Source organism: Phyllostomus hastatus, unplaced genomic scaffold, assembly GCF_019186645.2.
Source record: "Phyllostomus hastatus isolate PE091 unplaced genomic scaffold, TTU_PhHast_1.1 phas_contig_209, whole genome shotgun sequence".
NCBI lineage: Eukaryota > Metazoa > Chordata > Mammalia > Chiroptera > Phyllostomidae > Phyllostomus > Phyllostomus hastatus.
In genome coordinates, this window is record NW_025333735.1 from 15,856,123 (window position 1) to 15,880,732 (window position 24,610).

At 36.4% G+C, this 24,610-nt stretch overlaps 2 protein-coding genes across 9 annotated transcripts in view; one reads left to right on the plus strand and one right to left on the minus strand.

Moving 5' to 3' along the window:
- Positions 1 to 10,144, plus strand: part of ANKRD13C (ankyrin repeat domain 13C) — an 83,333-nt gene extending 73,189 nt beyond the window's left edge. Inside the window, exon 13 of the mRNA XM_045835289.1 lies at positions 6,547 to 10,144. Within this exon, the coding sequence (XP_045691245.1) occupies positions 6,547 to 6,677 (131 nt within the window). The 3' untranslated portion in view covers positions 6,678 to 10,144. The remainder of the gene's footprint in view (positions 1 to 6,546) is intronic.
- A 2,746-nt stretch (positions 10,145 to 12,890) lies between these two features.
- SRSF11 (serine and arginine rich splicing factor 11) overlaps positions 12,891 to 24,610 on the minus strand; it is a 46,534-nt gene continuing 34,814 nt past the window's right edge. For 2 of the 8 annotated variants that reach the window (XM_045835291.1, XM_045835290.1), the window contains exons 9-13: positions 22,827 to 22,958; positions 21,020 to 21,109; positions 15,050 to 15,166; positions 14,372 to 14,531; positions 12,891 to 14,267 (exon numbers count right to left, since the gene is read on the minus strand). In XM_045835291.1, coding sequence (XP_045691247.1) covers positions 14,070 to 14,267; positions 14,372 to 14,531; positions 15,050 to 15,166; positions 21,020 to 21,109; positions 22,827 to 22,958 — 697 coding nt within the window. In that variant the 3' untranslated portion in view covers positions 12,891 to 14,069. The remainder of the gene's footprint in view (positions 14,268 to 14,371; positions 14,532 to 15,049; positions 15,167 to 21,019; positions 21,110 to 22,826; positions 22,959 to 24,610) is intronic. The other 6 variants (XM_045835292.1, XM_045835295.1, XM_045835293.1 and 3 more) reach the window with 6 other exon arrangements.

The window sequence follows — 24,610 nt, forward strand, 5'->3', positions numbered from 1 at the left end:
ATAGCTTTGCTGGACAGAGTAATCTTGGATGTAGGTCCTTGACTTTCATAACTTCACATACTTCTTTTTAGCCCCTTCTTGCCTGTAAGGTTTCTTTTGAGAAATCAGCTGAGAGTCTTATGGGAACTCCTTTGTAGGTAACTGTCTCCTTTTCTCTTACTGATTTTAAGATTCTCTCCTTATCTTTAATCTTGGGTAATATAATTCTGATGTGCCTTGGTGTGTGCTTCCTTGGGTCCAACTTCTTTGGGACTCTGAGCTTCCTGGACTTCCTGGAAGTCTATTTCCTTTGCCAGGTGAGGGAAGTTCTCCGTCATTATGTTTTTGTTTTTTTTTTAAGATTTTTATTTATTTATTTTTAGAGAGGGAAGGGAGGGAGATAGAGAGAGAGAGAGAAACATCAATGTGCGGTTGCTGGGGGTCATGGCCTGCAACCCAGGCATGTACCCTGACTGGGAATCGAACCTGTGACACTTTAGTTTGCAGCCAGAGCTCAATCCACTGAGCTACACCAGCCAGGGCCTTCATTATGTTTTGAGATAAATTTTCATCTTCTTACTCCTCCTCTTCTCCTTCTGGCACCCCTATGATTCAGATATTGGAACATTTAAAGTTTCCCGGAGGTTCCTAAACCTCTCCTCATTTTTTTGAATTTTTGTTTCTTCACTCTGTTTGGTTAAATGTTTATTTCTTAATTCTGTTTCAAGCTATTTAAGTTCTGGTTTCCTTTTCATTACTGTTGGTTCTCTGTGCCTTTTACTTTATTTCACTTTGCATAGACTTCACTCTTTTTTTTTTTTTTAGATTTTATTTATTTATTTTTAGAGAGAGAGAGAGAGAGAGAGAGAGAGAGAGAGACATCAATGTGTGGTTGCTGGAGGTTACGGCCTGCAACCCGGGCATGTACCCTGGCTGGGAATCGAACCTGGGACACTTTGGTTCCCGGCCCGCGCTCAATCCACTGAGCTATGCCAGCCAGGGCTAGACTTCACTCTTTCCTCTATTTTGCGACCATACTCAACCAAATCTCTGAGCATCCTGCTTACCAGTGTTTTGAACTCTGGATCTGATAGGTTGGATATCTGTACATCGCTATCGCTTAGTTGTATTTTTTTCTGGAACTTTCATCTCTTCTTTTCATTTGGACCATTTTTTTTTTTTTGTCTTGGCACACCTGTTATGTAGTAAGGGGCAGAGCCTTAGGTATTCTCCCTGATGGGGCAACACATGTCCAGTGTATGTGGAGGAGGGGTCTGAGAGGGAACAATGCTGCTTGTTTAGCTCTCTGCGGGCTTTCAGTCACTTCCTCCACTACCCACAAGCAAATTAGGCCATTTTGGTGCTGATTCCTGGGTGGGTGGATCTGTGTACATTCTAGGACCCTGTGGGTCTCTCCAACAAACTCTCCTGTGTGGCTGGGAGTTTGTTTCTCTCGCTGCCTCACCCCCCACAGGTTTTTTCAGTTAGAGGTTCTGAGGCTTTATTTCCCTGCACTGGAACCCTGGGTTGCTTGGTCTGTCTCGCTCCCCAGTCGTTCCTCCTGGCTATTTACATGCAAATGTGGGACCAGCTGCTCGGCCAGCTGCTGCCTTGCTGCAAGTCCTCTTCACCTAGCTGCCCATCTCTGCCCCTCCTACCAGTCTGGATGAATGTTTCTTCTTTAACTCTTTGGTTGTTGGATTTCATATAGTTTGATTTTCTATCAGTTCTGGTCGTTTTTTTGTTTTTAAATTTGTTGTTATCCTTCTTTTGGTTGTATGAGGAGGCATAGTGTATCTATCTATGCCTCTATCTTGGCCAGAAGTCTGTGTTCCTCTGTAGCCCAACATTCTTAACAAGGGATTGAAAATCTTTTGCTTATATACTTATAGGTATCAGAAATTTGCATACCTATCTCGTTCTCGTCTCTTCATCGTTCTTTTTAATTAACCTTGTAAAACTCCAATCCTAGGTCAGTTAAATCTTCGACCATTTCTGTTTCAGTATTCAGGCTAAAAAATACAATTAAGGGGAAATTTATAAAAATTTGGAAATTTTTCCTTTGACAACTGCATGTTTTCAAAATCAGCTAGAGCTTTATTTAACTGTTGATTATGAATGATCTTTTATCTCATCTGCTGCTGCTTCTATTTTGCTTAGAGGCTAAACTTGAATCTCTTTACCCATTCCCATCTCTTCTAATACTTATTCCCATAATCTAAACAGAAGATTTTTGCTCTCTTTAGTTACAAAAAAAGAGACTATCCTAAATGAGACTTTCCTCATTACCCCCATCCTGCATACAGACTTTTGTGTTTCAAGCTTTATCCTTTCCTTGTCTTTTCTGTAACGATGAAAGTGGTGTCCCTCTTAGCCTGAATGACCTCTTCATTTGTATTATAGGTCTGTTCTCCCAGCTCTTTTAAAAATCTTGCTTTACCAGTCTCCCCATATTTCTCTCTTATCTTTCAACTCCCCTTTTTACTGACTTTTTCCTCTTAGGTTTAGGCTTTGTTCACGTCTTTCTCCTTTGAAAATTCAACCAACCAAATAAAATAATCCCTTTAATTTCACCCTATCCAGCAGTTGCCTTTTGATGCAGACCCCAGCTTGTGGGGTCCGCCACATTGTGGATGAGACTAGAGAAATTCATACAGATTACCAAGTCCTGTGGAGGAAAAGGGATGGCATGGCCACTCTCTCAAGGGGAGAGCGCCCCAACCCTTGCTTTGACAAGCTTTTATTGGGTTCAGTTTGCACAGGAATAATGCTCATCAATCATTGTCAAGCAGAAATAATTAAACAATAGATAACATTCAAAGAACTCTGAGGCCTTATTCTGAGTCAGGGTCAGATAGTTAAAGGGCCATACAACTTTGGAGAACAAATTTATTTCAGGCTTGGACCTTTATCATTTAAATTGAGGGTATTAGCAAAGTAGGTTTCATAGAATTTTATGCATACTTTCTTAGGCCTGATCGCCTTAGGGAGCCCACCCTTTCTAGCACAGGGCTACACACACTTCCAGCATTGTTTCAGGTTTAAGTCAGGCAGGGGAAGTAAGGCAGCCAAGAGATTAGGAAACTTCTTGCAGACAGAATGAGGACTCAGGCTGTGTCAAAGCTGAGGGGTGAGGGTCCATCACCCCCATTTCCTATAGTCCCCCAAATCCTTCTCTGGGGGGCCCCGTGATTGTGCTTGTCTTAGGTTGTTCCCCCCTTGGGGAATCTTACCTGTCATTGGCTTACCGATCAAGCATTGTGGGCCAGGAAGGGTGAAGAAGAAGGAGCAGAAGTAGCGTCCCTGCCAGGGAGATAAGCTTTGTCTCCTTAGTGGCTTTTAGTCTGAAGGTCACTCACTCAGCCATAGCCATGGGGCGGGGGGGGGGGGGGGGGTGGGCAGTTTACAGCTCCTGAAACCAGCCAGGGCGGTTCCCAACAGCCTTTAATCTCTACTTTTCATAGCCAGTCTACTTTGAAGTCTACCTTTATCTCTCCATTCTTATTTTCTATTTACAATTATATTATAAAGGGTGAAAGTACAGGGACATAAAGGGAGGCAAGGTCTCTCAACTTCACTTGAACTTATAAAGTAATGATGCCCAGGAGCCTGTGATAAGTTAGTTATATGTAATGTGTACCAGGACAACCAATAAAGAAGTTACACTAGGAGACATATTCAAAAACACTGTAGAGAAATAAAAATGAAATTCTAGAAAATAGACAAGTAACCTATAGTAAGGCAAGAAAGCAAAAAAAGAAAAAAGAAAGAAAAATGGCAGGCTTCAGTCAATATGTGGATATTTTCATTAAATGTAAATAGTTAAAGAGACTTTAAAAGATAGAAATGGACAAAATGAATTTAAAAATATGACTGAACTATATGCTGTCTTTAAGAAACTCTTCAAATATAATGATATAGGCAAATAGAATGTGAAAGAGAAATGGAAAGAATGTATGAAAGGGTAACAGGACTAGCTGTATTAATATTACATAGAGTAGATTTCAGAGCAAAGAAAATTACCAGAAATAGAGAGGGATATTATATAATGATAAAATGGTCTGTACACAAAGAAGAAAAACAATTCTAAATTCATATACACCAAACAGAAGATCTGTAGGATAGGTGAAATAAAAAAATAAAAGAAAAATTCGAATACTTATAAGTGATGACTTTAGCACCCTTTTCTTAATAGTTGATATAACTAGACAGAAAATCACCAAGGATGTAGAATAACCATACAACAACATACACCAAAAGCATTTATAGACCAGTTTACCCAACATCAGCAGAATGCACATTCTTTTTTTTCTTTTAATCAATTTATTCTTTAAATTTATTTGTTTTTATTTTTGTTCAACTACATTTGTCCTCATTTCCCCCCATCACTCTCCCCTGCCCCACCCACCCCCACCTCCCACATTCATTCTATCCCCCCCCCCCCACCCCGTTGGCTTTGTCCATGGGTCCTTTATACACGGAGCATACACATTCTTTTCAAGTGTCCTTGGAAACATATGCCTAGATAGGCTCTATCCTGGGGCCGTAAGACAAACTTCAATCATTGTAAAAGAACTGACAGTCATTCACAATAGAATCAAACTAGATATTAGTAATAGAAAAATAACACGAGAATCTCCAAACACTTAGAAACTAAAGAACATTCTCCTAAGTAATTTGTAAATCAAAAGTGAAGTCTAAAGTAAAATAAAGGAATATATTGAACTAAATGAAAATGAAATTGCAGCATATCAAAATTTGGGGAATATATCTAAAGCAGTGCTGAGAGGGAAATGTATAGTACTAGATAAATACATTAGGAAAAGCGGGGGAAAAGGCCCTGGCATGTGTGGCTCAGTTGGTTGGAGCATTCTTCTGTCACAGAAAGGTTCAGGTTCAATTCCTGGTCAGGGCACATACTGGGGTTTCTGGTTTGGTCTGTTGGGGTGCATACAGGAGATAACTGGCGGATGTTTCTCTCTCACATCAGGGTTTTTCCCCCCTCCATCTAAAATCAATAAAAAATATATCCTTAGGCAAGGATTTAAAAAAATAAAGTGTAAAAATTTTAAGGTCCTACCTCAAGAACTTAGAAAAAGAAGACCAAAATAAACCCAAAGCAAGAAGAAGAAAGGATATAATGAAGCCTAGAAATAACTGAAAGAGAAAACAGAAAACATATTGGGAAAGCCTGTGAAGCAAAGAGCAGGTTCTTTGAAAAGACCAATAAAATCAACAAATTATTAGCAAAATGATAAAAAAGAGAAAACACAAAATACCAATACGAGGAATGAAACAGGATATCACTGCAGGCTTACAGAAACCAAAAGTGTAGCAATTGCAGGAAGGAATGAAAGGAAAAAAGGGTATTCAGAGCAGAAAGGAAGAAATACAGCCTTCTCCATTTGCAAATGACATGATTCGGTAAATGGAAATCCCAAGATTCTACCAAAAAATTGAATTAATTGAGTTTAGCAAGATGGTAGGTTACAAACAATAATCACTTGTATTTTTTTGTTAGCATGAACACATAGACACCAAAATTAAGAATTAAATGCTGTTTATAATTGGTAAAAAAAAAGAGAAATATTTAGGTGTAAGTCCAGGAAAAATGTGCAATATTTGCATGCTGAAAATTATACAAACTGATGGAAGAAATGGAAGATCTAAACAAATGGAGAGGCGTACCATGCTCATGGATTGGAAGACTTTCTTGTTATGCTACATTTCATCTGCTAAAACTTAAGCCAAAATATGTTGCTACTCTGCTCACAGCATCCATTTGCTTTCCATTTCATCCAGAGAGAAAGCCAAATACTTTTCTTGGACCGTGACCCCACTTGACCTGATGCCTTTTATCCTTCTGACCTTATCTGCTGCTAATCTTCTGCAGCCACATTGGTCTCCTAGCTGTTCCTAGAATAAACCACTCTCTTTTTAGGGCTTTTGTACTTAACTCCGGGAACTTTCTTCCTTCCAGGCAACTGTGGGATGTTTTTATTTTTGGTCTTTGCTAAAAGGCCACTTTATTTAAAGTTTTTCTTTGAGCATCCTCTTTAAGAACTCTTATTCTCAAACACTGGGACTCCCTGTCTCCCTACCATGCTTTAGTTTTTCTAGATATGTAGGCACAATTACTTTTTTGCTTATTTGTTATCTCTGTCTCCCAACCAAAATATAATCTCCATAAGTACATGATGTTTTCTTTTATTTACAGTTGTATATCCAGTGACTAAAACTTTTTCTGAAATATAGTAAATATTTAGGCTTTGTGGGCTGTTTGGTTTCTGTCACAACCACCCAACTCTTGGAGAAAATTGGGAAGCAATGAGACCTTGAAATTTTGATGTAATTCTTGATGCTTTGTTTTTTTTTCTTTTCACCAATAGCCAAATCCTTCCCCCAAACACACACACTCAGTAATAAACATGTTAGGATCGATGTGGTGGTTGAACAATTTTTTTTTTTTTTTTACGTTAAAGGAGTATAGATATCTCTAATAGTATTCTGTAGTCTATAAGTAGATTAACCTTTCATTTTACAATGTTATCATTGATTGTCCTCTAGATATACCTGTGTTTCCTACGATCACAGCCACTGTGACTTTTCAGGAGTTTCGATATGATGAATTTGATGGCTCCATCTTTACTATACCTGATGACTACAAGGAAGACCCGAGCCGTTTTCCTGATCTTTAACTGACATGGAAAATGATGCCACCTAACCAAGGAAAGCAAGAGAATGCAGACCTCACAAGTGAAGCAAAGTGGAAGGGACACATACTTTCAGTGAAGAAAAGGGAATTACAGGAATTGACACATCAGTAATACGATATGAAATGGGCCTCTAAGAAAAATCTCAGCTAGTTTCCTGATGTGCCATTTTCAGTCTTTTTAAAAATATACATATTATAGTGTAATAGTTTGACACCTTAATGACTCTAAGTACTTCTTATGTAAAACAGCTATGAGTGCTGTGATTTGTTTTTAAAATTTTTACACTTCTTGTTGAAATATATATGCATATAAATATATCTATAGTTATATCTAAAACACTCCTGGACCATTAACATAAATTAAATGTCTTAAGAGATATGGAGTCCTTTTACACTTGTCATCTTATATTCAAGGTGACATTTATAAATATTCCTTCAAACTTTGTTTTCATAAAATGTAAACTATGTAACTTTATGTATAGTCCAGTAATTTGAATGTTTGTTCAATATAATGAACTAGAAAGGAATGCAATTTTCTGTAGATGAATGAACCAAATGGTACCCATTAAACAATTGCATTTATATGTTGCAATACATTTCAGAAGGAGCGTTCACTCTGCAGGGAATAAGGTACCTCCTTTAGCACCTTAGTGCAATTCATTGTGGTGCTATTTGTTTTTACCTGAATTCTTTCTTCAATGGAAAATGTTTGTTACTAATCTTCCTTTCATAGAACTTCTATTTTTTTTTCTAAACTTGAGTTTTAAAGTCTTTTTTTGTGTTCATAATAGGGTATGGTCAGCATGCTTAAAGATAGTCCTCTTCCAAATCTCAGCACTTTAAAAGAATTCCAAAATTTTAAACTTGTTCATAATAAGTACATATCATTCTGATTGTTTTGTTTGTTTTTAGTGGAATAAGGATGCGTGTCAGTTTTAAGCAACAACCCACATTTTGGACATCCCTACATATTTAATGCTTTCAAAGTTAGGTAAAAACATTTTTATATGCTAACAGAATTATATTTGTTATAAGTTAAATTCCAGAAATGTACACAAGATTGATAATTCCTGTTTATTTTTTTAGTCACAAAATATTTATTGGTTTTAATTATCTTCAAAGTGTTAAAATCATGCATTACTCATTTTTGCACTTAAAATTTTTCATGTTTGTTCCAAGATGGTTTAATGGTCCAAGAATGAAAATAAATTAGGGAGAATAATGTATAACAGTCATAATATGTTATGTTGTATTAAAGAAGTTAGCTAAAGAGATGATTTTAAAATGTATCCTGATAAACGTGTCAGAATGTATTTGTCAGGTTTTTTAGAGTGACCAGTAGTTTAAACTTTTTCCAGGATTTTAAATAATTTGAATGAATTTAGAAACCTTTATTGAAAAGATGATTATTTACAAATCCAAAGCATCAATCATAAGATTTTTATAATAAACATCTTTAAAGCTGCATCCTTCATGCTGATAACATATTACATTGCATATTTTGACATTGTATTAAATATATTTTATAATGAAGAAAAATAATCATAGTTAAAAATTCAAAGACCAATTACTTACTACCTGATGTGGGTCTGTTGAGTTTTGTGGAGAGAGTTGGTAAACCCAGACTAGGTTTATTGAGTACAAATTGATCCCAATTATTTTGGGAATGCTTATAGATCAAGTGACTTAGAGATTGAATTGCCCTGTCATTTATTATGTGAGGTTTGAGACACTGAACGGCAGTCATCACTGTCGCTTCTAGGCTTTGTGAGAATATGATATACTTTCAGGAATAAACTATAGATTTTTTAAAATTAGTGCAGACAACTTAGTGGGAGGAAAAAAAACATGGTAAATTGCAACTTGGAATTTGTCAATGTCCTGAAAGCTGTGAATATTTTGCTGGGGTACACTGGAGATAGGAAAACTACTGAAAACTTTTGCACTTCAATTTTGTTTTTAACTCTTTTTTTCTTTCATAAAGAATAGTATAAAGAGATGATCCATTCCAAATGTCTTTTATTTGATCATAAAGGACAAGCAAATGTCAGTATCTCTTATGATGGTCAAAACAAGGAAGTTATTAATGCAAATAAACTTTTCACATTAGACTTTTCAAAATGTGCCTTTTAATCCAGTTAATCACTGAAGCTATTATATGCTCTGTTTCAAGGAAGTAAATCAAAACACCATATATTTTAATAATTCCACATGAAAAGTGATATTTTGTAATGTAGGTCCTTAAAATTGTATATGCCTTCTATTTGTGATTGAAGAAGGGTTTAATCTTGGGGGACTATGAAATTGGTCACCTTAAATGGCTATTTTGAAATGCTCGACATTCCTGCCACCAGTGTGGTATCAAAAGGAGATGTGATTCTTGTCTTAAATAATTCCTTACAATTTGTTTCAGTCTGTATTCATAGGGAATTGTCAGAATTCATAAAAAGGAGGCATAAAGTAGATGCTCTGATTATTGTGAACCTAGGATCATATGGTGGTCAGGAAATTAACACATTTCAGAGAAGCTAAGAGCTGACAGAAGCTAAAAAACAATTTGGTTTGTTTCTTCTTAGCACTGGTATTGAGCCCCACTCGTACTAATAGAAATGGGTTTTTATGTTGTTTGTGCAGTTTATGACTCCCACCTTGAGATAGGGTAGTGAGTAATGATGATTTAGCGACCCCTTCTCCCTAGTTTTCACTAAGTCTACAGCAATGATCCTGTTTCAAGGGCATAGAAAAGGGCTGTAGTAAATATTTTCCGATTGATTTAAGGGTGCTTCCTTTTGCTCACTTATGTTACTGTTATTTGCAATCAGCATGATTGAGAAAGTTGCAGTAGAAAATCAGGTGAATTTGAAGCCCTGCCTTTAAAATTGAGAGAAGTATTGCTTAGTATGGAACACAATATACCTCTGCTGCTAACTCGAGCAAAAGGTATCGTAACTATGTTTTCTCAAATGAACAAAATGCAGCCTTACCAAAGTTGCTCTATATGGAAACTGGAAACTGACAGTGAAACTTGGCCCAGAGACAAAAGGGCAGAGGTATTACACCATTTGTAAAGGCAGCAAAATTAAACTTGCTAAAAGCCGGCCATTTGCATACTGTGAATTAACAAAAACTACTTTTGCAAAGCCTTTTATGTCAGAAATCTGGGCAATATTAAGATCTTAGATCGCCATCTAAACATGTCATCTCAAGTATTAAGTTGCACTTCAGGTCACATGACCCTCTTTACAGTACTACTTAGTAATGAACTAAAATTATAAGCTCATTTAAAATAGTACTTATGGTCATAATGGCACCTGTGAATTACCTAAGCAAAATCTCCTAAGGGTTTTAAAGAAAGGTACTTGGCAGGCATTCCTGAATTTGATTGTTTTGCAGAAGGTGAAGATGACTAAAACAATGAAAAAATAAAACCCACCACTTAATTTACCTATACATTTCATAGTATTCTTGGTCCCTAAAGTTGGCTAACAGTGACTAGCTGGGGTGCTTGAATGGAAATGGGTAGTGGAGTTGTTTTGGAGAGAAGTGAAGCCAAAATTTTGTTACGCACGTTGTGGCTTATCTGCTGGCCCCTTTGGGAGGAGGCAGAACCCAGGCCTGCAGTTATTCAGCACTTCACCTCCTCCTTCAGCCTCTCAAACTTATGGGCTAGGTATGTGTGTTTGGTTTTGCAATGAAAGGTCCTGGCTTCTGCCTTGTCACCATGTTAGAAGCTATGAGACCAGACCTGAGTTTCAGCCCATCCTTGGTTCCAGCTTTTACTTGTGGTTCCAACTTACTTACCTCTCCAACTGTCCACCTTCCCTTCCCAAATGCCTGTTGTCTTCAATCTCCAGTATCATGCAAAGACTGTACACAGCTTTGAGACTACTTAACCAGCTCCCATAATTAAGGTCAAATGACCTGTGACAAACCTTTTCTGCTTCTTTGATTGAATGCTGACTGGCCAGAAAAGTGTTTTTAATCTACATGCTTGTGTTCCCAAACTTGGTATTTAAAGCAAGAGGACTTTAACATTCCATTTTTTGTGTGACTGTGGGCCTTTAACTTCTTATGCATAAATCATACTTTATTTAGCTAACTAGCTCTTAAGAAAAAGACATCATAACTAATTTTAGTGTCACTGGTTTAGTGACGGTGCACTGGGAAAATAACCTAAGTGACATTTTGAAAAGAACATGAACACATCACTTCCCCAATCACTTTTTTTAAAATGATGTCCTTATTCTGTGAATTGTCTTTAGATTGCTGGTAATCAGTATGTTCTTTTGCTAAGAATTTCTAAATGAATTCACATACAGTGAAAATGGTAGCAAAATCAAAACAGTAAAAAATAGACTAAAAAGTCTACAACTCCAGAATTAGTCTCATTTAGAAACTTCTAATAAAGCCTTAGGAATAGACATTCTGGATGTTCTTAGAAGTTCCACTAGCATTTCGATTACATCTATACTTAACCAAAGTAAACACAACTGTATGTACTTGATTAGAGAAGTAGTATCGATAGCACAGGAATGCAATGCATCAGCTATATTTGAGACAAAAGGAACAAATCTCAAGTCCACTTTAAAAGATGTCTGTCAGTCTTCAAGCAGCATTGACCCTAAGCTTGTTAATCTTGAGCCCAAATGAAGATGGTGGTATTGTTTGCCAGAGGAAAAGTTGGCTTGTGAAGTCCCTATGATAGCCACACCTGAATTTAACTGTTAAGATGCAACTTCCGGTAAAATCTGTTTGTATTGTTCCAGTAGAAGCCTCGTTTGTTCTTTTCCTAGGCACCCAACATTGACCTATCTTCCACACAAATATATTGTAGTCACTACCCTGAAACTTCCTGAAGCTCCTCTTCACAAAAATGAAAAGGGCAACATGGCCTTTTTAGTCTTACCTGTATAACATTTATCTTAGTGCTTTGGCTAAAAACATTATCCCAAATTATTGTAATTTTGAAAAGCTCCATAGCAGGTACCATTTATTGACCCAGGCAACACAGGCCTGCACATTAATTCCTTACTGCCAACTACATTGCAAGGTAAGTATCAATCCTGCTTTACAATTAGGAAAATGAACATCACACAGGTCTCCCCAGCTGTAAATAAGACTGAATCTCATGACCAGACTCTTACACAGCCACTACCTCTCATTCACTCCTGGGGAATTTAAGCAAATAAATAGGACAAACATTTTTTCTAACAAAACCACCTTTATTTTTTAATCAGTTACTACTAAATACAGAACAAAACTCAGTGTGGAGGCAGTGTTCACTTGACCTCAGCTGATTATCTGTGTTGAAGACTTGCCCCCTGTCCAACCCTAGTCTTGTGCATAAAATGTTCACTGAAAAATAACCTAAGTATGGATTCCCTTCACTATGGTATCCCGAATCAGTGGCACTATTTTATAGCCAAAAATTTAATCCCTTTTGAAAAGTATATTTGTATTCAACTGATCAGAAGTGAGGAAATAGACTGAGTAATATTAGGTTTCACTTGTTTTTGCTTTACAAAAATGGCAATGTCATATGGTTCAACCTTTATTTACTAAAAAAGATTCGTAAGTTTAAGTAAATGTTATTTGCTATCAACTGTTTTAAAATGATTATTAGGACCATTACTAGAACTTCTTAGACAAAATTCCTTTTGATAAAATCTTTAAAAAGTTAGTTACTACAAACTGTAAAAACAATGCTACTTTTCTATATGGATTTCAATTTTAAAAGTTAAAAAAATTACCAAACTTGGATAAAAACTGTACTTCCAAGTTTCATTTTCCCCTTAATCCCAGCCACTATAGCACTACTCATGTCATAAATGAATAAATATACTATTTAGTACTGTACAGTAGATATATACCATTGACAGTTGCTATACTGTTTTAATAAAGGCAAATTATCTCACTGAAAATACAAATTTACTAGACAAGGTGGGATCATTTGTTTATCCTAAAGTTCTTTCCTTTACTGAGCCCAATCCCTACACCCAGAATATGAGGACTGTAATGCTAAGAAACAGACTGTTTTAGATAGAGATTAAATCAACGTTGACAATTTTGATGGCAACTAATCACTACAGTGATGGCTTTTTATCATATGTAAATGTGTAGCTTAAAAGGGGAATTTGTAAAATGAAATGAGGTAAATGTCATACATTCAACAACTTGTAAATAAATACAAATACAGTTTTACAGGAAAATGAACATAAGTTTCAGGGTTTTATTATCAAAGTCTTGTAAAACAATTTCAGAAACTGTACATCAACGTGGCACAGACTGTAGCCTACTCTTGTTTTTACTGCACAAAAGTGAAGCTTGAAACTCCTGTAACTAAGAAAACAGTTGCCATACTACTTTGCATTTAACATGGAATCACTGTGGGCATAGGATTACTACTGCAGTAACACTAACACAAATTTATTGGTTTTATACAACTTGAGCTCAAATAAAAAGTACATTATCAAGTACATTTTAAAAGCACATGAAGGTCAATTTAAAATGCACTACCCCCTTTTTCCAACACATATTAAAACAAATGAATAAAAGTGGAAAATTGAAAATCAGGACATGAGATAATTTTCCTTTACAGATGGACTCTGGATAGCTTTCACTGATGTAGGTGTAGAATAAATTATTTCAGGAAAAAAAATTCCGAAACACCTTATGAAAAAGTATACAACTCTACTTCAAAATAGCTATTTACTTACTGCCAAAGACAGTTTCTTTTGAAATCTTGTTTCTGTAATTAAAGCCTAAGCAGCCATCAAAAAAGGTTAGTGCATATATAACCTTTCAAAGTTAAACAAAAGCCACAAAAATTCAGCCACAAGGCTTAAAGGATTATCTATTCAAATGCTTATTTCCAGATGTAACTATAAAGATGTTAATTTGTCATGTCAACAAACAAGACCGTAAGTAGATCCATCATGTTGGAGGAGTTTAATGACATTTAGGATATTCCTGCCACAATTAACATGCAATCAGTGCATTCCCTACATGGCTCTATTACGGCAATGAATCAAATTCTAGAAATACTATAAGTGAACTTACTTAAAGGAGATCATACAACTAAAACAATCCATGCCTGCTGTAGATGCATGCAGCTTTTCACCTCTGTTACGAAGCGGCACCAGAATATAACTGCTTGGTTACTCAATCAGATTTCACCATGTCAAGGATTGGTTACCCATGTATCATTTTCTAAAAGCTTTTGGATGTAAATAATATCAACATCAGGAGCTTTATAACCATTTATAGCTCAGAGCTGTATACATCTAAGATCTGAGATGAACAAATACAGCATTAAGAAATCACAAAGGAATGACACTGATGCATGTGTACAGCTGGATTCCCAAGGAGGCTACATTCAGTCACTCATATCCATGTCTTCCTCATGATGATCATCCCCATTCACTTTGGATTCTCTTAGTGCATCACCAGTTCCCTTTTCCACAGAACATTCTTTTGTTTTAGGGGAACCTGGTTCTGTTGGTTTCTTCTCCTCTTTCTTCTCTTTCTCGCTGTCATACCCTTGTTCCTCTTCATCGTAATCCCGTGTAACCTGCTTTGCCAAGGAGAATAATAAAAGTAAACGTCTTCACAGAAAAATCACTTCTTAAAGTACTGGTACCACCCAAAATACCAAAATAAATTAGTTTGTAGACATACTTTTACATCCTTATCACTCTCGGATTTTCTTTCCCGATCCTTTTCCTTTTCTTTACTTTTTTTCTTCTTGCTTGTTGATCGTTCTCTTTCATCTCTGCTTCTTTCTTTGTCTTTATCTTTCTTCTTCTCTTTCTTATGCCTAGGATAACAGTAAAATGTTCTCAAAGAAAAAAAAGATGCTTTAAAGGATACACTTGAAGTTTCATCTATAAGCATAGCATTAAGTTTAAACTTGTTTAGATGCTGAGCTTGACCAAGTTCACATGGTGTAAACAAGACAGCAGAGCCCTGGCTGGGTAGCTCAGCTGGTTAGAGCACTGTCCCAATATGTCAAGGTTGAGGGTTTGATGCCAGGTCAGGGCACATACAAGAATTAAACAACAAATGCATAATTAAGCAGAACAACAACAGAAATCAATGTTTCTCCTTGTTCCTTTCCTTAAAATCAATTAAAAAAATAAGAGGATGGCAAAGATACATTTTGAAAACACTGGGTACAAGCTATGAACATCAAGATTAATTTTGTAACAGGTCTAAAAATGCCCAATCCTCAGCAGCATTTATTATAACTCAGTCTCAAGTCATAAAAGGAAAATAAGAGCATATTCATAAGCATTTTTATCAAAAGAAAATACCTGAAAAATAGAAAGAATAGATCTAAACCATTAACATTCTTACCTCCTAGGGGAGGGTGAGCGAGACAATTTTCTTTTTGGCGACCTAGGCTTTTTAGGAGACCTTGTGCCACTGCGGCTTCTTCGTCGTCGTCTCTCTCTACAACCACAAACATACAAACTAGACTTTAAAATGCAGACACATCACAGCAGATGGGTCTATGATAGAGCTCCATTAGAATCTCTGACAACAGGGTTCTGATAATGAAATGTCTGTTTTCAAATACCGTTTTAAGCCAAAGAATCAAGTTAATAATAAAAAACCATAGTTCTTTATCACACTATGTGCCTTTCCTTTAATGCCCTCAAGACCCCTAATTTCCAGCAGTCCTTCTTAAAGACATTATATCATCACAACATCAAAATTACAACTAAAATACAGAACCATCACTCAAAGCCATCAGATACCAAGGTGAATGGAAGCCTGACAATTATGAAACAAAAGAAACCACATCCACCCAGACTGGTAGGAGGGGTGGGGGTGTGGAACAGGCTGGTTCCACACCCACATGTGGTGGATAAAAATTTGGAGGGATGTCTCGGGAGTGAGTAGTCCCAGCTTATACCAGGCTCCACAGCCCAGAGTTCCAGTGCCAGGAAGGTAAGTCCCCACAACTTCTGGCTGCAAAAACCAGAGGGGATTGAGTCAGTGGAAGGAACTTCTGAAGTCCCAGGCAGTTCCTCTTAAAGAACCCATATACAGCCTTACTCTGTCCAGGAAGCACAGAAAGTCCCAAACAAGATGGATGCAGAGGCCCACTCCTTACTAATTTCCTCTAAGCCCCAGCACCAGCGTAGTAACTTGAAAGGCACCAGTGGCACACAGGGAGGAACTGAAGTGTCTGGCATCAAGGCAAGAGCTTGAGGGACAGTTTTCTCCCAAACAGAAAGGTGGGCACAGGCCATGGTCCCTTTTCTGAGCCCTATCCCCACTGAACCAGTAGGCAGGTACCATATCTGAGACTCCATCAACCTAGCTAACACTGTCCCTCACTGGAGATTCCAGGAAACTCCCTCCCACCCAACTTACAGGGGGTCCACCCAAACTGTTAGCCCTGACTTTTCCATACGAATGGCTTGTCCTGGTTCATGCTTGACAACTGCCTAAATCTTTTCATACAAGCAACAGCCAGCCTAGATTCACAACTTGGCTTTGCCTGTGAATCTCCAAGCCCAGTAATAAGTAGCAGCCATCTCAATATGCTTTATAGCTCAGGCAGGCTGGCCCCAGGCAGAACACAGCTTGGGGCTCACCTTGGCCTGTGCCGCCCAGGAAACCTCTAAAGACAGCAGATGTTGGTGGTAAGTAGTCACAGCCAGTCTTTTCAACTGACTGGCCTGGTAAATCCCTCTTCTTGACCTGCCAACAGCAACCAAGGCTCAACTACAAGAGGAGGGTGCATTCAGCCATCATGAAGGTCTCACTTCAAGTACCCAGCTTGGGTGACTGGAGGCTATGCCACTGGACCTCATATAACACCTACTACATTAGGACACACTACCAAGACAGGAAGTCAAAGCAGCTCTACCTAATACATCAAAATAAACACAGGGAGGCTGCTGAAATGAGGAGACAAAGAAACATGGCCCAAATGAAAGATGAGATAAAAAAAAAAAGTAAAAAAAAAAAGTAGAAAAAAAACAACAAAAAAACAAAAAACACCCCACAAAAAAACCCCACCAAAACACTTTATAAAGATGCTTAAGGAACTTAGCAAGGACAATATAAAAAAGATCTAGTCAGAAATAAAGGATACAGTAATTTAAATAAAGAACAATGTACAGGAAAACAACAGTAGAGTGGATGAAGCTAAAAATCATTTCAATGATTTGGAACATAAGGAACCAAAAACAACCAATTAGAACAAGAAGAAAAAAGAAGCAGAACACAACAACACCCCCCCCCAAAAAAACAAAACAACAACAAAACAAAACAAAAAAACGAACAAAAAGCCCCCAAGGATAGTGTAAGCAGCCTCTGGGATAACTACAAGCATTCCAAAATTCGTATCATAGGGGTGCCAGAAGAAGAAAAAGAGTAAGAAATGGGAAATCTATTTGAAAAAATAATGAAAGGAAACTTCTCTAATTTGGTGAAGGAAATAGACATGCAAGTCCAGGAAGCACAGAGAGTCCCAAACAAGATGGAGGCAAAGAGGTCCACTCCAAGACACATCATCATTAAAATGTTAAAGGTTAAAGATAAAAATTTAAATGCAGCAAGAGAAAAGCAGTTAATTACCTACAGAGGAGCTCCCATAAGACTGTCAGATGATTTCTTAAAAGAAACTTTGCAGGCTAGAAGGGATTGGGGCAAGAAATATTCAAAGTCATGAAAAGGAGGGACCTATAGCCAAGACTGCTCTACCAAGCAAAATGATATCATTTAGAATCAAAGGCTAGATAAAGAACTTCCCAGACAAGAAGAAACTAAAGGAGGTCATCACCACCAAACCATTATTACATGAATTGTTAAAGGAATTTACTTAAGAAAAAGATCCAAACTATGAACAATAAAAGGGTATCTATTATCAATAATTGAATCTAAAAACAAAAACAAAAACAAAAACAAAACAAACCCCAAACTAAGCAGGAACAGAGACAGAATCATGGATACAGAGAGTGCTCTTTGATGGTTGCCAGATGGAAGGGGTATGTAAGAATGAAGAGGTGAGGGAATTAAGAAGTACAAATACGTAGTTATAGAATAGCCACAGGGATATAGAGTAGAGTAGAGGAAATGGGAGAAGCCAAAGAACTTGTACACATGACCCTTGGACATGAACAATGAATGGTATGGGGAATACCTAGGGAGTGGGGATGCTGGGTGGCAGGGGGCCAAAGGGGAAAAACTGGGACAACTGTAATAGCATAATGAATAAAATATAATTAAAAACATTACATCATCATGGCACAAGAAATGTTAAATTAGAAGAATGACTGATTAACCAAAGTTCTATTTTAAGAGAGAAAACCTGTGTAAATGATTTAAGAAATCAGTTTTTGATTCATTCATCAGTGTCCAGGAGAGATATAGGATCATAACTTGTAATATATATGTAAGGCAGGTGCTAATAAAATCCAAGCAAGCAAGCAAACAAGCAAGCAAACACTCACACACAAATACCCCTTCTAAATCAGTAGGTAAAAACTCAGACAACCAGAGTTAATGGTAATGGACAGAGATCAAACTGATTACCTACACTCCAGCAAACCATGTTCCCCAACCCTGTTTCGAGCAATCAGTGTTTAGGATAAATAGCTATCTCCCTCTCTTTAAAGTATGTCATTAAAAAAAAGAAATCTGCTTCTATTGCTATTTTCAAATGTTATTAGGACTTGCAAGATGATCATTATATAATTTAGGTACAAAATAAAAATAAAACCCCATACTTTCATCTGTCTAGTTTCTATAGGAGCCCCCTCCCTTTAAACTGTCACAGCACTGTGTGATTCCCTGGCCCGCCCCCCCACCCAATCCCCACCCAGGTCCTGGAAACATCACACACAACTTCATTTATCAAGTATTTATTAAGTTTGTCAGGGCTGTACACCTCATACTTTTTATAACTGTTTTGTATAATGAACACCCTGAATTTCCTAGATGGAAGAGGTGTTTTATATTTTACATGTCCCTTGATAGAAAAGCACAACTGCAAACACATAGTAAGGTATTGAATAAAATCTCACAGAATATGCCACAATTTTAGGTGATCTAATAATTATGCAGGGCAGGGTGTTTATGAATAAGTACATTAAATGATGCAATAGGAAAAAAGAAAACATTCCGTTTTTAAGCTAAGAAACACACGTTACACAGCAAGCACATCCAATCTTTCATGCCCCTTTGCCACCTACCCTCCAGACTTAGCTTGGAAATTTCTTGAGCACTTCGTATCAGGTTTCATTTTCTTTTTTTAAACAGTTAGTCCTCAATATCTGCAGGTTTCACACTCACAGATGCAGAGAGCTAACCATATGCATTATTCTATACCATTTAATATAAGGGTCTTGAGCTTCCTTCAATTTTGGTATTCACAGGGGGTCCTAGAACCAACGCCCTGCCCCCACCTACCTGGGGGACAGCTGTATTTACCTTTTAGGAAAATATTCCTCACCATGAAAAGGAAGCCCATACACTTTAGCTATCACACCCCAACCATTAATCTACTTTCTGTCTTTATAAACTTACGTATTCTGGACATTTCGTATAAATGGAATCATTTATAAATTTCATTTCGTATAAATGAAATTACATAAATGTAATTTATGGTTCTTTGTGACTGACTTCTGTCATCTGACCAGTTTTCAAAGTTCATCCGTATTTTAACATCCATTAACACTTTCTTCTTTTTTACTGCTTGATACTTCATTGTATAGATATAACATTTTGTTTACCCATGGTAACGAACATTTGGGTTGACTTTTTGGTTATTAGGAATAATGCTGCTATGAAAATTTAATGCATAGGGGTTTTGTGTGAAATGTTTTCTTTTCTCTTGGGTATATCCCTAGAAGTGAAACTGCTATGTCAAAAAACTCTGTATTTAACTTTTTAGGAAGTGTCAAACTGTTTTCCAAAGTAGTTGTACCATTTTACATTCACATCAGCAACATACAGTCTCAGGTTCTCCACATCCTCATCAACACAAGTTATCATCTGCTTTTTTTATTATAACCACCCCAGTGGGCATGAAGTTTATTTTTTTAAAGATTTAATTTATTTTTAGAGAGGGGGAAGGGAGGGAGAAAGACAGGGAGAGAAACATCAATGTGTGGCTGCCTCTTGAATACTCCTAACAGAATCGGTGAATTTCTGGTTCATAGGTCAGCACTCAATCCACTGAGCCACACCACTCAGGGCAAGAAGTGGTTTTGACCTGCATTTCCTGATGACTAATGTACATCTTTTCATGTTTACTGGACAATTTTTTAAATTTGTCTATGATTAAGTTATAAATAATAATACTTTACATACTCAAGATATGAGTCCCTTTTCGGATATATAATTTGTTATTTTCTAGCAATCTGGGTTGACTTTATTTTCTTGATAGTATTCTTTGAACACAAAAGTTTTTAATTTTGATGACCTCCAAAATTTTTACCTTTTGTTGCTTATACCTGCAATACCATAGCTAGAAAAATCACTGCCAAATCAAGGTCATGAAGATTTACTTCAGTGTTTTCTTCTGAGTTTCAGTTTCAGGTTTTACATTTAGGTTATTCAACATTTTGAATTAATTTTTGTACATAGAGTGAATCTCTTAACATTTAATAAACAAGGTAAGAAAACAAACACTGCAGCAAAATGTGTAAACTAGGTTGGAAGACAATGAAATTAAGTATGGCCGGCTTTCACTAATTTCATATAAATTCCAATGTTAAGCGTGAAAAATATTCCTGTGGAGTAAAGTGTGCAACACTAAATTTGCACACTATGGCAGGTTAAAGACAGAAATACAACTCTAAGAATGGTACAAATTATAACTGTTTCCCATTGTTTTATCAACGAACCACTACATATGGGGGGAAAAGTTCTTGAGTATTAACATGTTGACATTTTAAATATGACTTAATAAATTTAACATAACAATTCAAATCAGGATGTGAAATGCATATAGCAAACATAAAAACTGACCTCTGTTGAATTCCATGTTATTTCAAATATACTCTACATCATAAATATTAAGTAAGAAGATGAACTTTAAGTTATTCTTTACAAACTGCCTCTAAAAACTGTTAATAATAAAGTATGTACAGGGATGGGCAAAAGTAAGTTTATAGTTGTTCATATAGAAAGTAATGTAACGAATAAACTGTGTTTTGCTCACTCGCAGCTGTAAACCAACTTTTGCCCATTCCTAGAGATACTGCAAAACATTTAATGTTCACAGTATATTGATATCCTTGCAAACAAAGATTAAAAAAAAAAAAAAAAAAAAAACCCAAACCCCAAGAATTCATAATGTCTTACCTGCTTGCACTTCTGGACCGTCTGGCTGTGCTGTAACTTTTTGGTGGTGTTTTGGAACGTTTCTTTTCTTTGTCTTCTTTCTTTTTGTCTCTAATCAATGAACAAAATTTATGACTGCATTAGAAATTTCAGCTAATATAAATGTATACAGTTACAAATAAAAACAAAAATACAGTGAGACCTAATTCCATTTTTAAAGTATGAGTGTTATTCTAATAAATACTATATAGATATATAATTCAAGGGGTATTATTTGAAGTAAAAATCTTTTCTGAAAAATCCTATTTTCTACATAAAACTTCTCCAACAGAACAAAGTAGACTGACGAGAATATGATAAAGGGTATTGAAGAGTTTCTTGGTTGTGTGGCATAAACCCTCACAGTTTTAATAATTATCTCTAAGCTCTTCAATAGTCCTTTCTTTCAACTGATTTGTTTCCTAAACTACCATGGCTCTATGTCCTCTAGATCAGGCGCAAATTCCTAGGTTTAAACAATAAATCTTTCTGTTTATTTGTCACCTTAATTTTTTTTAACCTCATTTACTGGTCTTCCTACGCCAAAACACTTGCTATTTCAATAATTCATGCTAAGTCTAACAATATTCTCTACCTGAAACCATGCCCACTCACTGGGTCCCATCAAATCTATCTCAAATTAATACTCATGAGTCACTTCTCAATTGAGCCTCTTTCAACATCACTAACAATCACTTCTTATGTATATTCATCTTTTTACTAGTATAAAGCTATTTGAGGAAAGTAATGACTAATAATTCCTCTTTATATGATAGAAGCTTGTTTGATTGACTTAAAAGACGACCCACTCAGTACAACCTGACTAAAAACCCCGTTATGCAAGGAACATGCAGCAAAGCTATCCCAGAATTTATGGTTCTAGCTGAATGTTTACCAAGAATAAATTTTGTTGGCCCTGCTGTCCTTTATTACATTATTAAATACATAAATGGTGAAACAGTATAAAGACCTGCTTCTAGAAAAATAAGGCAAAAATTTTAGGGAGATACAAGACTGTTGTGAAACTATGTGTGACAACTACACAGAGGAAAAAAGCAACTAGGCACTTTTCCAGTGACAGAGTTCCCTTGTCACCATAAAGCGGTTCAAAGGAAAAGACTAGTTTGGTATTTGTTACTCAAGGCTAGGCATACTAATTTAAAAGGTTTTTTGCCTTAAATGAAAAAGATTGATTTTTGAATGCATGTTAAAAGTTGAAATAAAATGTTAGGGTAGAGATATTTGTTTTTAATAAATCCTCACTTTAACTCTCTACTGGTCCCAAATCATGGGATAAAAAGACTATGATTCAGTCTCTGGCATATAACAAATCTTAATAAATATTTTTACGTGCTTATGACATGTATAAAGATGAATTAAAGCATGGTTGACTGCAATAAACTCTTTGGCATCCCATGAGGAATGGCTGGTAGCACTAAACCAATCCTTAGGGGTGGTTGAGTGGAAAGAGGAAATGAAGGAAGGTAGTAGGAATTCTTAGCTGTCCTACTACAAAGAAATCTTACCTAGGTTTTCAGCTGTAAGTAGAAACCTCAAGTTTACAAAGGAAACAAGAATACAAATGTGACTTACTATAATAATATAAATTGAATGTAATAATTCAAACAGGGATGCAAAATGCATCCCGTTAGCCTCATCAAACTTCATAAAGTTTCTTCCCCAGTCTAGTCCTATATCCCATTACCACCTCTTGTCATTAAGAAGCACAGTCTTTGGGGTCTTGGGAACTCTAAAATGTCTTCTCACCCAGTATTAACTGTCTGTGTACCTGGTTTTTGATGTGCTCCTTGACCTTCTACCTCTCTCTCTGGAATGAGATCTTCTCCGTCTTGGACTTTTGGATCGTCGCCTACTTCTCGACTTAGAATGTGATCTCCTTCTTGATCTGCTTCTTGATCGCCTAATAAAAGAAAGCCAGTATGTATAGATAAATGTAAAAAGACTAGTTCTGTTTGTGACTATTTCATATAGCATCAGATATATGGGCTAACCATCAAGAAATGAGGATCATTTCCTTCCAGTTGCTGCCACTCTTTAGTCCATACAATAAACATTTTTGCTACCCTAGATTTATGTAATACCTTTTGTTCAATGTGTGAAACTAATCCTATGCCCAATGAAACTACAACACTGAACTTAAAAAAATACTGCTAGAGAAAACAAAACAAAACAAAAAAAAAAGTACACCTTCCACATTACGTAGCATTTTGGAATGTCCTTATTTGATAGATTTAATCCACAATAGTGAAGAATCAATTACCAAATATTTATTATACATATGCCAAAAGGTTGCGGGTTTGATCCCTAGTTGGGGTGGATACAAGAAGCAACTGATCGATGTCTGTCTCACTCTCTCTCCAAAACCAATATATATCCTCAAGTGAGGATTTAAAAAACAAAACAAAAACAAGAAAAAAACACTAGCAAAAAACCAAAAACTAAGAAGATTAGAATTCTTAGTAGTATCAACAATTCACAAAAGTTAGTATTTTGAACAAAGAAAAAGGAGTTCCTCAGGTGGATATGAGAAAGTATTAGGTAAAGATATGAAAAAGATTTAGGCAGAAAGGAACATCATGAGCAAAAACTTGGAAGCATAAAGAAGAGGTTATGTTCAGGCAAGCAGTACTATGGTTAACTATTTTTGGGTGGTGAGTGACAGGTGTAAGTAAAAAAGAAAAGCTAGACTGAATAAGTAAAAAACCCTGAATGCCATTCCAAGGTTTTATTTAACACCTTATGAGACCAATAGGGAACTTGTCAAAGTTTAAGAGTTGTAACATGATCCTGTCTTAGGTTTATGAAAGAAATCTTTAAGAATAAGATAAGCTGAAGGAAGGTAGATAACACAAAATAGATATGCCAGATAGGCCAAACACTGTTAATATTTTGCTATGGAATGAAATTGTCCTCCCTAAAATTTGTATGCAACGCCTAATCCCCAAAGTGATATTTTAAGGTGGGATCTTTGGGAGGTGACTAGGTAAAGAGGGTGCAGCCTTCCTGAGTAGAAATAATATTCTTTTGAAAGAGATCTTAGAGATCCCTTGCTCATTACCATTTGAGGACACAGCAAAAAGATGGCCCACTATAAATAAGTAGGTCCTCAACAGACACCAAATTTGCCAGTACCTTGATCTTGGACTTCTCAGCCTCCAGGACTATGATAATCTCTGTTGTTTATAAGCCACCCAGTCTATAGAATTTCTATTATAGCAGCTGACTAGACGAAGACACTGGCCAAGAACTGACCTGATAATGTCATGGGGTCCATGAAGTCAAAATTATTTTCAAAACAAGAGATATATTTGCCTTTTTTTACTGTGTTGACATTTGTGTTAATGGTACAATAGCAATGGTGGTGTAAAAGTATTGGCAACTCCTTATCACAAACTAAGTTAGTAGCAACTGAACTGCCTTACTAGACACTGCATTCTTCACTGCCACTTGTAGTAAGTAAGCACTTGAGGTAAAGGATAAAACAAAAGTATTTTCACAAGGGAAGTCTTTGATAAAGCATTAACAAGTATTAGTTACGAGTCTTACTAAAGC